Source organism: Centropristis striata, chromosome 4 (genome assembly GCF_030273125.1).
Source record: "Centropristis striata isolate RG_2023a ecotype Rhode Island chromosome 4, C.striata_1.0, whole genome shotgun sequence".
NCBI lineage: Eukaryota > Metazoa > Chordata > Actinopteri > Perciformes > Serranidae > Centropristis > Centropristis striata.
Genome location: NC_081520.1, coordinates 8,644,249 through 8,657,285, shown reverse-complemented (window position 1 = coordinate 8,657,285; position 13,037 = coordinate 8,644,249). Strand labels below are relative to the sequence as shown.

General features: G+C 37.9%; 1 protein-coding gene across 2 annotated transcripts in view; it reads right to left on the bottom strand.

Annotated features, from left to right (window-relative positions):
• sez6b (seizure related 6 homolog b) overlaps positions 1-13,037 on the bottom strand; it is a 252,343-nt gene that overhangs the window by 19,284 nt on the left and 220,022 nt on the right. The window contains exons 10-11 of one of the 2 annotated variants that reach the window (XM_059330806.1): positions 5,017-5,213; positions 260-451 (exon numbers count right to left, since the gene is read on the bottom strand). In XM_059330806.1, coding sequence (XP_059186789.1) covers positions 260-451; positions 5,017-5,213 — 389 coding nt within the window. Of the gene's footprint in view, positions 1-259; positions 455-5,016; positions 5,214-13,037 lie in introns of both variants that reach the window. The other variant, XM_059330805.1, reaches the window with a different exon arrangement.

Sequence of the window (13,037 nt, the reverse complement as noted above, 5' to 3'; positions counted from 1 at the left end):
GAGTTGAGCTTATGGGTTTCTTCCTGTTCTTCATGAGCCAGCATTACACTGTAAGGTGACAGATCTCAGAGCTGTCTTGGAATCTTAGGTTTATGTTCAGGCCAACTGACAAGCCCCAAAAGGCCAAAAAATTAAACAAAAAATGTGAAAAAGTGAATAAAAACATGTTAATTTTGTTGGATCTATGAGACAGGATCTATCAATATTATCTAGTACATTGTTGGTGCCAAAAGCAAGATGGAACCTCTCTGGTACTAACCTCTCTCACAGCTTGGTAAGTCCCCACTCCAGGTGAGATCCCATTGGCACATGAGCAGCTCGGCGCCCATCACCTGATAACCAGGGTAGCACTGGTAGGTCACCACGGTACCCTGAACCAGCTCAGGATGAGATGTACTCTTCCAACCATTAGAGATCTCTGGAAGCTCAGGACACGTGTCATTACGAGCTACTTCTGCAGGTAATTGTGAGTGAAGAGGGAGAGAAAGAGACAAGAAGGAAGTGAGGGAGACAGGGAATTAGTAAAAGGATGTGAACATTCAACATTTTTTATGCTGAGGGCATACAGTTTCTAATGTCAGTCAAAAAGTCTCGATCTGCCCTTTGATTTATAGCAGAAAAACTAAACTGGCAGCTAATATTTTCAATTACAGTCTGGCCTTTCCTCTACTATTTGTACATAAAAAAAATGCAAAATGTCACAATGCCATGTCATTTATTTGACACACTCATGCCTGAAATTAGGGGTGCTATTGGCGGTAGGCTATAACTGCAAGCCAAAAAAGTTCACCAAACAAGTCAATATATATTGTTTTTTTTGAGAGAAGCAGTCCATAAAACATGATTGTTCCTTAATAGTTTAAACCCTTCGTTATTATTTTATGACATTGATTTTATTTTAAAAAATTCAATGTATTTTATGTGTATATGATGCGCAAACAACAGACAAAAGGCTGTTGTTACATAGAACAAGCCATTGGAATCAAAAAGTTTTAGGCTGCAGCGGCATAGCCCCTCACTTTGTCTTGGTTACAGTTTATATTTGGCTTAGATACGGGTTCCCTGGAAATTTGCTTTCTGTTTCATTGTTTTAAGCTGCTGTAGAGTAGAGCTGCATCTGGATTTGGAATTGTGTACCACCACTTGTGCCCATTATTTCTTGTTTGCGGTTGCTGTCTGTGTGTCAGGACACACTCATTTGGACTTGGGTCCTCACTGCATTCTGTCGGTGTTTCTGTGTTATAAAGTTCATGCTAAATGGTAAATGGACCTGCACTTATATATATATATATAAGTATATATTTAAGTATATATATGTAACATGATACAATATTTGGCATCATTAGATCTCCCCTCCATAGGTAAAAGTGATAAATGAATTGCTCCTGTCACGAAAAATGAATTGCACATGGCAATTAATAAACTGAAAGCAAATAAATGCCCTGAAGAGATGGCTTCCATAATGAATGGTATAAGATCTTTAGAGAAGATCTTGCTCCTATTATGTTACATTCATTTAGTATGACCACCATTATGGAAAGATGCAGTAAATGGTAAATGGAGTGCACTTATATAGCGCTTTTATCCAAAGTGCTTTACACTACAGACTGCACTCATTCACCAGTTCACACACACATTCATACTGGTGGCAGAGGCTACCCTAAACGGTGCCACATGTCACCACTGGGAATTCATTCACACACCGATGAACGCAGCATCGGTAGCAGTTTGGGGTTCAGTATCTTGCTCAAGGATACTTCGACATGTAGGCTACGACGGTCAGGGATCGAACCACCAACCCTCCGATCGGTGGGCAACCCACTCTACCAACTGAGCCACAGCCACCCTCATATACCCTGTTCTATATTACGTGGCGGTGGCTCAGTAAACAATAAACCATGTTCTGATCGGGAATAAACGTGTATACCATGTGTGAAAAGTCCATCGATGAATATGGCACTAAGCTGTCTCTTTATAAAGTATGTTGGTGTTCAAGTTTGCTGTCTGCTGTAGTGTCAAACTTTCTAAAACTGGTGTAAAATATCCTTGGCCAACCACATTAATACAACCATTAATGTTGTGCAGCATTTAGTATCTCAGCACTCCCTACTGTGACTGTCTTCCAGCGTCCCTGAGATCACCTCTTTCCATTCTGAACACTGTGAGTTTTACTTTAGAGCTACCCTTGTGCCAAAATATCAACTTCACAAGCACAATATCTCTTGTGTCATCTGCATATTGAGGTGGGTCCCACTCCCAACCCGTCACATTCTGACATCTTGTAACTGACCTGAACTTTGTGTGTGATAAAGATGTACAAGGCACCTTTTAGTGTGTGTATGAGACACACCAGGCTATTCATTGTCTCTAATGTAAATCCATCTGTGGCAGTATTATGTGCCTTAGGTAAATGATGTAACATATAAGAAGCATGAAGCTCCGCTCAGGGGAGGAAGATGGGTCAAACAACACTGGGCTTTAAGTCGGTAAGTTGGTTTCTGAAACTGCAAATAAATTGTCGTGAAAAACTGAAGAATCGAATGACCAAAATAATTAAAGGCCAATTCTGACTTCATGTATCAGCCAACAATAACAAGTGTCAGAACCTCTAAGCTGACCAGTATTTGCATAAAATTATGTGTTTGTCGCACCTTCCAAAAGGGTCAACATCCAACATACAAGTATTTATTTTGTGTCAACTACCGTATTTCCTCAAATAGTAGCTGGGGCTTCTATTAATAAAAAATAGGGGCAGGCTATTATTTGAAGGAGGCTTTTATTAAAAAAAGAAAATCAGAGCAGCTCTGACCGGCACTTTTTAGAGTGTTTTACACAGCACATTGTAGCCAGTTACCCGGATGTCAGCCATATTGGAATTACTCGGATGTAAACAAACAATGAACAGCATGCTGAATGTTCATTTTAAGCAGGATTTAAAATGTCTGAACTACTAAAAAGTTGTGCATAAATGGCTCGACTTTACAGAGAATGACTAGGACAGCGGGAGAAACAACCATATTTACCTACAGTACTAACTCGTGTGGCCAAACTTCAAAATACAGGTGTTGTGTTGAAATCTGTTACCCGTCAAATGATGTTTCCTGAATGGTGTTCTCCGTAGCATCACCTCCACGGTTGGAGTTAGGGTTTAAGTTTAAGTTTAAGGTTAGGCCTTGTAGAGAGAACTGTTTGGGGTTAAGGTCAACTTGGGCTCATGTTAACAAATTAAAGGAGGACTGGTTGGGGTCAGGGGTCAGGTTGGTGCAGGTTAAGGTAAGGGGGACACATATCGACGGGGGAACAGACTTTGACATAATACCGGTAAGACACCCGGCTTGTAAAAGAGGCCGGCTTTTATTTACTAAAAATTGTTTTTACACCCGGTTACTAAATGAGGCCGGTCATTAACAGGGGCCCGGCTTTAAATTGAGGAAATACGGTACTTCATTTCAAGCAACAAGCCTTAAAACAATTTATAAATCATTCATATTATTACATAATGTTAGTATTTAATCTACACATTGTGGCTTCAAAGTCATGTTGTACTACACTGGCTTGTGGTGCAGAATTGAATAGCATTCTTAACTGTAGGGGTGCTAAATCACAAAAAAGACTCCTACACGCTGGGATTTTGTGCCATTCTCATGTTTTGAAAAAAAATAAAATAAAAAAAAGCTTTGATCCTGGTACTTGCACTCTCTTTAAAATGTATTAAAGTTGGGCTTACAAAACAAATTATTTTTGAATTGGCACCTGCCTAAAGCTTGAAACAAAGCTTGTTAACTCCTGTTGGCTTTGCTCTGCTCATTCCGTCAGGCTCACAGTAGCAGATTCAGGCCCTCTGCTTAGAAATTTAATTGGACAAACACACCAAGTAATTGCACTTTGGCTCTAGAAGAGCAACACCTAGCCACGTTGCTGTCTTGTGTTTACATTCCACCAATGAGATTCATGAAGAAACTGTAATAAAAGCTTTCCCTTCTTTATTCTTCTTTGTTGATCATCTGTATTCTGGAGCCTTTCTTTCCCCCTGAATTCATTAAATCTTATCAGATATAGTGCGCTGGCTGATAGCAGAGACCCAGCAGCACAAAGGACAGCCTCTTATTGCTCCCATTTTTAGGCCCCATACTTTAAAAAACAAATTCTCACTTCCACTCTTTTATATTGCCATTTTACTTTTCATTTTACTGTCTTAATCTCCAATCTGCTGCTTTGCAACCTGTTCTCTTTCCATCCATCCATCCACATGTCTATATATATTTCTCATGTCTTTGTAGCTGGGTACTACACGCTGTAAAATTCACTGCTACAGACTTAATATTATCAGACTTTATTTATATTTATCATTAAAGAAAAGGTCACGTCAGAAATATACTTCACATACTTCACAGAGACTGAGATAAAAAGTTGGATGGCATTAGTGCAGAGCTGAACGTGGGTAGTCTAATTGAGCCAGCTAGAAGCATGATGACAGTACTAGTCTCGCATTATCTGAAGAATAACAACAAAGAAACCAAAGAAGGCGCAAAGCTGACTAACATGTTTTGGAGAGTTACGTCCTGAAAAAATGTATCTGCTGCCTGTCGGATGGACCAATGAATTCAGTATCCTCCTCCCTCCACATCTTTTACAGATGAATTAGTGTTACATTGTTATGAAATAGCTCCAGCTATTTGGAGGATTTGTCATTTTAACATTTCTGTTTTTGTACATATTGAACAAATGAGATACATCAAGAATGTCAGTGAGCTTTGGAGACTGGTGTTGGTAGGTGCTTTTTTAAATTTTGCATGGACCTAAACTAGGTGTTTGGACTTGCTTCCAGTCCTCATGCTAACATAGGCTTGTGCTTGCATTATTACAATAGGACCATACGAGGTCAGTGCCTTAAAGCTGTAGGGCCCTTGAATATGGAATAGTTTACATGAAAATGTAAGCTCTCTGATAAATGAGTCCTGAGGTTTAAATCTTGAGGTGGCTGACTTATCTCTGAGCAATGAATCTGTGCCTTACCAAAGAAGTGGACTATGAAGCCATTGCCATAGCCGTAAACATTGGTGGCAGGGTCAGACTGGAACTGGATGGTGATGTCTGCAGTGGAGGTGTAGAGCTTGAATCGGGACTTTGATCCTCCATACTGACCCAGAACTTTAGCTGTAAGGTCATCTCCATCATAAAAGGTCACCAGGTCATTCTTCCCGATGTTCAACCTGAAAGACACACAGAATTAAATATGTATCTAGTGTCCAGCTTAACCAGCTTCTGAAACATTTTAGTGACATTTGGGTTTTCCATTTAGGTTTTTTTTTTTTAACACAACTGTTCTCTCTCTCTCTTTTCTCTCTACATTTTTGGCCTCACCTTTAAACTCTCTCTTGCAGACACTGAAGTAGTCACAACCTACAGATCAAACACCACCTCTGTATTCACCATAAACATGCATACATACCACTTGAATAATTATATACTTGAAATGTATGAGGGGCCATATGGGCCAAAATTCATTCTTCCCTCTCACATGCAAAACAATTACATCACATTAAATGCCTCTCACATTCACATAAAATACCCTTTACATTCACAAAAAGTACCTTTTATGTTCACAAAGAATATCTCTAAAAAAACTGTGAATGTGAGAGGTAAAACTGTGAATGTGAGAGGTAAAATTGTGAATGTAAGAGGTGAAATTGTGAATGTAAGAGGTAAAACTGTGAATGTGAGAGGTAAAGCTGTGAATGTGAGAGGTAAAATTGTGAATGTGAGAGGTAAAATTGTGAATGTAAGAGGTAAAATTGGGAATGTGAGAGGTAAAACTGTGAATGTGAGAGGTAAAACTGTGAATGTGAGAGGTACAATTGTGAATGTGAAAAGTAAAACTGTGAATGTGAGAGGTACAATTGTGAATGTGAAAGGTAAAACTGTGAATGTGAGAGGTAAAACTGTGAATGTGAGAGGTAAAACTGTGAATGTGAGAGGTAAAACTGTGAATGTGAGAGGTAAAACTGTGAATGTGAGACATAAAACTGTGAATTTGAGAGGTAAAACTGTGAATGTGAGAGGTAAAACTGTGAATGTGAGAGGTAAAACTGTGAATGTGAGACATAAAACTGTGAATTTGAGAGGTAAAACTGTGAATGTGAGACATAAAACTGTGAATGTGAGAGGTAAAATTGTGAATGTGAGAGGTAAAACTGTGGATGTGAGAGGTGAAACTGTGGATGTGAGAGGTGAAATTGTGAATGTGAGAGGTAAAACTGTGAATTTGAGAGGTAAAACTGTGAATGTGAGAGGTAAAATTGTGAATGTGAGGCATATAACTGAATGTGAGAGGTAAAACTGTGAATGTGAGAGGTAAAATTGTGAATGTGAGACATAAAACTGTGAATGTGAGAGGTAAAACTGTGAATGTGAGAGGTAAAATTGTGAATGTAAGAGGTGAAATTGTGAATGTAAGAGGTAAAACTGTGAATGTGAGAGGTAAAGCTGTGAATGTGAGAGGTAAAATTGTGAATGTGAGAGGTAAAATTGTGAATGTAAGAGGTAAAATTGGGAATGTGAGAGGTAAAACTGTGAATGTGAGAGGTAAAACTGTGAATGTGAGAGGTACAATTGTGAATGTGAAAAGTAAAACTGTGAATGTGAGAGGTACAATTGTGAATGTGAAAGGTAAAACTGTGAATGTGAGAGGTAAAACTGTGAATGTGAGAGGTAAAACTGTGAATGTGAGAGGTAAAACTGTGAATGTGAGACATAAAACTGTGAATTTGAGAGGTAAAACTGTGAATGTGAGAGGTAAAACTGTGAATGTGAGAGGTAAAACTGTGAATGTGAGACATAAAACTGTGAATTTGAGAGGTAAAACTGTGAATGTGAGACATAAAACTGTGAATGTGAGAGGTAAAATTGTGAATGTGAGAGGTAAAACTGTGGATGTGAGAGGTGAAACTGTGGATGTGAGAGGTGAAATTGTGAATGTGAGAGGTAAAACTGTGAATTTGAGAGGTAAAACTGTGAATGTGAGAGGTAAAATTGTGAATGTGAGGCATATAACTGAATGTGAGAGGTAAAACTGTGAATGTGAGAGGTAAAATTGTGAATGTGAGACATAAAACTGTGAATGTGAGAGGTAAAACTGTGAATGTGAGAGGTAAAACTGTGAATGTGAGAGGTGAAATTGTGAATGTGAGAGGTATTTTGTGTGTATGTAAGAGGGAAGAATGAATTATGGCCCATACGGCTCCTCATAGAAATGTGTAACAGGACACAACGTTAATGGTACACCTCTTGCATTTTTAAAATGACAGTAATTTCACAAAGAGGGCCACTTATCACTGAGAAGGACAGTTATATCGTTCATGAAGGGCAGCATGGTTCCAGTTTCCTTGCTCTTGAGTAAACCATTGTCAGGAATGTGAAATCCTGTGGTTCACATCCTTTTATATTTATGGAAAAAATTATGGAGCTTGATGTAACTATCACATGGGTCATTTGTTAACATAACACATACATTTAGTTTTAATTCTAATATGGATAATACCACCACAGATTGTCTCCAAGCCCCAGCTGAGATACTGTTGATGACATCACCAAATTGTTTTTGTTGTTTTTTATCTCCCTCCAGATCCTCAGTAGACAATATACAACTGTAGTACTAGTACTAGTACTAGTAGTACAACATATTAGAAACCACCATGTTAGTGTGTGAAATCAGCGGAGTTGCAATGTACTCTCCAAAACCTCTCAAACATAGTTGTTAAGTTAAATATAAACATGAGCAGTATGGACAAAAATATGAGAATAAAGGCCACAATAACAACCCCCCTCTTCCTCAAACATCTGATATGCTATTTCCTGGATGAATCAGACTGACAAGGAGAACAACAATCATATGTTGACAGTGATTAGCATTGACATTCCTGTCTATAAGATGAATGAATCAACATCCCTCTGAATAAGCACAGTGTTACTGACAAATGTATTTGTGCCGATTTGACCATAGACTGTTAAGCTGGAACTCTTACAAACCTCAAAGCTGTTTAAAAATGTCACCTGGGGCTGAGCTATCTCTTTGTAGAGTGAAGATTTAGAGCATGGAAGAAATGGCTTAGTCAGAATAAAGCAGTGACATGCTCTTTGCTGTCGCTAATTAATCACCAGCGGCTCATGATAAAACTCATTAGCCAGCCTGAGATTGAGCTATTAATCACTATGGGAATGCCGGAAAATCAAAGGTTCAAGAGGCGTGGATTGAATCGACACATTGCAAAGCCTGGCAGAGGATGAAATGTTAATTTTTGAGTCTTTTTTTTTTAACCAAAAACTGGAAGAAATGTCAGGAATATGGGTGAGGTTGTGAACAGATGAGTGGAGAATGTTTTCTTTCCACAGGCAGAACCATTTGTCTTCTGTCAGCTGGAGATGTACGCTCAGCCCCACACACACTGGCACTTGTATCCTTACACTTGTAAAGACTTTCCACTGAATGAATAAATTCTAAAACCCGTACTGTAACCATCTGTTCTGAACATAACCTGACCCAAATGTAAACCAGGGCCAAATTTCCACGTGTTTCTCTCTAATATTCCATTACTTCCATACTCTGGAAGTCATTGAATATTGTATATATTGTTGCACTCAGCCCATTAGTTTCTGCTGCTACCTAATTTTTAAGATTTACATCTTGTAAATCTTAAAAATTAGGTCACAAATATGTTGGTGACAAATATGGGGAGAAAGGTAAAATATAGGTACAAACAAGGAGGTAAATACTTTGGAAACATCTTTGGTCATGCCCATTCATTTTAGTAACCTAATTGTAGTTGGTTCACAATTGTAATAGCCCAAATTTTGATGCAGGGAATTAGGCAGCACTATAGAAGCACCTCCTCTCTACCTTTTTTACCATGTTGAAATACACAATTAGTATCTTAATGGCCTTAGTGTGTAACTCTGTTTTTCTGGCGAGATCGTGCGACAACAAGATTATGTACATTCACTGAGTGAATATTTGGAAAATAAAACATATATTTCTCGCTAGAAATGTAATCAAAATCCATTTTTATGCAGAAAAAAAAGTCAAAATATTGTTTTTTTCACAAAAAATGTGAGAACTGTCCGCCATGTTTTTTTTCTTTATTTCTTCCAGAATCTTGAAAGTCACATGACTTGGACACAAACCCATAGGAACTCTGCATTGTAGCAAAATCCGTGTGTATTTCATGGAAATTTGAGTGATTCCGTGGCTATTTCACAGATTTTGAGTTAAGCGTGATTCCTGTGAGACCATGTTGCCTCCTAGGGTAATTAAAATGAATCATGTATGACAGTGTATTACTGTGAAGTACCTTCTATTTCTCAAAGATGCTAAGGTGAAACTGTAAAAGGAAGTTGATTTGTTTTCCATGGAATTGCATGACATTGCAAGTTACCATACACAACTATGAGGGGCCGTATGGCTGTAATTCATTCCTCCCTCTCATATACACAACAAATACCTCTAACATTCACAGTTTCACCACTCACATACACAGTTTTAACCTTTCACATACAACTACAAAGTCCATTGACTTTGTATTGAACTCCTTCATTCAATACAAAGTCAGTGGAGAGAGATTCATTATTTTCCCCTCCGATGGGGGCTGGGCTTAAGGGCGTTCTGTCTATAACTCATCAGAATGATCTAATATAACTACCTCCCAAAGATATTGTGAACGGGTTCACTTAAATAAAAATGTATATATATTGTGAACAGGTTCATTTCCCTACTGTACATATGTAAATATACTAAAAAAACATACTGTCATAATTAGTATGTACTTTAGCTAAGTAGCTTTCCAACACCCACAATTCAGTCTTACTTCCCTTCTTTTAATTCGTTTTTTCTGTATCATATTATTGAACATGATCTGTCAGTGGTTTCAATTAAGTTGATTTTATAGTAAAGCATAATGTTAGCCCTAAATCCTGCTCTTATGCTCACACCATGAGAGGTGAGACCTAGGGAAGTGGCCTCACCTTGATAAATATTTTGTCCTCCTGAATGTCTGCAGCTGGTTCTCACAAGTGTAGTAAAGTGAGTGTGCCACCCTATAAACTCATTGTGTTCCATGTTGATTTGATTGCTAACAGCTAAAGCCTCTCACCTGATCTGATAACGAAGCAGATTGAGAAATATTGTCGACTGGTATCAAATTTGTTGTGATTAAGCTAAACAAGGCTTTTTTGCGACTCTGCAGTGCATCTGTAGAGAAAAATCAATCACAGCCTCCATTCCCTGACACTAATTTGATTTAGTTCAATTTGAAAAAACAGGAGTGAGTTTGGCCTGGCCCCTGGGACCAGCTGCCGACACATTTTACCCCAACTATTCACTTCATGATCTCCTATTTCTGTCCCTCAGAAAGTCTGAAATAGAGAAAGATAATTAATGGTTTGAACTTTTCTTAATATTTGACTGCCTGCATGTTAATTTCACTTTTTTTTCATTCAACGTTTAGTTGAGTATGCTAAAATCTATCAGATATCTAACTCTGATAAGTTTGTAACAAATTTGAAATGTAACTGATATCAACAGTTTCAACCAACTAATAAGACCCTACATTGTACAAAATGTAGACAATTGTAATTTTGCACATCAGTGCTTTGTCTTTGCAAATGAGCTTCATCACCTGGGAAACTGTTGCTTTGGGATCAGTCTCAACCACCATGTTGCATCATCAACAGTAAGGAAATACAATGACTATACGCAAACTTAGGGGATAATAATAACTTTAATTTCAGAAAATAATCAATAAAGTGAACTGTCAATTGCAAAAGACATCAATTAGTGATCATAGTTCTTAAAATATCAATGTCAAATCAAACTACTTTCTGGATTTCTTCTTTTTTTCCTGTTAGACATGATGAACATGTGCTCGAAAGCTGAGACAAACTAGAGACCCAGAAGACCTCAGAAGATGTACAGCTTCCCTAAGTATGCTAAACATGACCTAATTGAGCAGCATATGTGTTGAACAAATGGTATCAACCCAAAAACTGCTACAGAAACTTATGAGACATGGTTTAGCATGGAAATTGACTTCAGACTTCAAGCCCTACATTAATGTTCTGAACCCGTATAAACCTAAATAAGTTTAATAGGTGTAATTTTTCAATTTTGAATTGAATGTTCAAATTGACGGCCATTTCCAGGCTCCATACTTTAACTCCTCGACTATTAGAGCTTTAACCTGATTGACTTTAAACTTGCTCAGCAACATCTTAAGAACTTTCCAATTAAAAGTTTGGAAAGCAACAGCAACATATCAATATTGGCATATAGAAATAGTGCAATTTTTAACTTAGCCCTCGCAGCTAGTTTAACTTAGACAAACAAAATTTTGTAAGCAGATGTAACATACAAAGACGCACAAAAAAAACCTCTTGGACCCATACCCTAAAACCAACAGGAAGTCGGCCATCTTGAATTAAATGAGCAAATCGTATGCCATTTCCAGGCTCTGTACAAACTCCTCCTAGAGATTTAAACCAATCAGCTTCAAACTTGGTCAGTATCATCCCATGACCTTTGTGATTAAAATTTGCTTCCAGTTTTGTTTTGTTTTTAAGTATGTGGGCATGGCATCGCAGTGAATTTCGAGTACTCGCCATGAAGGAAGCTGTTTTACCTTCAGAATACACTATCCAATCTGCCCCAGACTTCTCATGCGTGGTGACAGTAACAGGTCAGTATTGATACAAAGTCAAAGCGACAACAGGAAGTAAGATGTTTTATACTATAATGTCCTGTTCCAAGCCACGAGATCCACTTCAATATGGATATTTACGGAAAGAGATGGTGGTTGTGGAAGTGCTTGGCAGTGCCTGCCGAGTCCTGTTGCAGCTTTAACTTTAGAATTTTTTTTAATATCCCAAATATTTCCTGAGTCAATGGCTAATGTTGTATATTATGAGTGACATGCCAACCTCTTCTATGAAAATAAATCTAAATTCCTTCAACCATCACTAAATGCTAATATGTTAATTTGGTTGTAATTATTTAATTATTGGGAAGGAGTGCAACTATTTGATAAACTTTTCTTTTTTCTTACAAAGTGGTATTTACAACTTTTGTCAAGTAGTCCTATATTTTCTTAGAATTTGTAAATCTAAATATCGTCAGTGTCAAACCTGATTTGTTAAACTAATGTATAATGTTTCCATGTTGAACTCTTTCAGTCACTGTCACACTTGCTTTGTGGTTTCATTTACATAAAAAATGACTAGAATCCTGTGAGATGTAGGACATTATTATTAATAATATGAGTCGTGTTGGATACAACAAAAAGGATGAATCACTAAATGAATCGGTGAGGGCATTCAACAAACTGACATCCTCATTCATCGTAAGGACATGTGAGTTGGATAGTTCTTTTTAAAATACAGTCTAATAACCACTTTAACGGTTACCGTCATTTACAAAGGCAATGTTTTTGTTTCTATCCAGAAGCGGTGGACAGTAGTCTATATTTTGTGGCTGAAAGAGAGGTGATTTTATTAATTTTACTCCCCTCACTTTCATTATAATCAAACCTTTCACTGCCTCCTCTTTAATTTGAAGGCCATCCATAAAAGTCATTTGATACACCCTGATAATGTTCCCTCCTGCCATTACACAGATGGAGCAGGAGATATGTGCATGTGTGCACAGGTGTCAGTGGAACGTGAGGAACCAATACCCAGGGACATTGTTAAAGGCCTCATATATCTCTATACATTGTCTAACCCTGAGGGCTCTGGGAGAACAGCTGCTATTGATAAGCTTCATGTAAAGACACCTGCTAGACATATGTTCAGACAGTGAGAATTCTTATACTAGGTTAGAAGACTTCTCTCTGTGGAAATCTCTGCTCTGGTATATTCCCATGAGCGCTCCCTGGGAAACCGGACCATAGTGTGCTGGCACCTCAAGTTTTCACATCTTATCCCTGCACACACAGATGCTCTCACACTCAATACACACAATGGAATCCCCACAAACAATCTTTAAAGGCTGC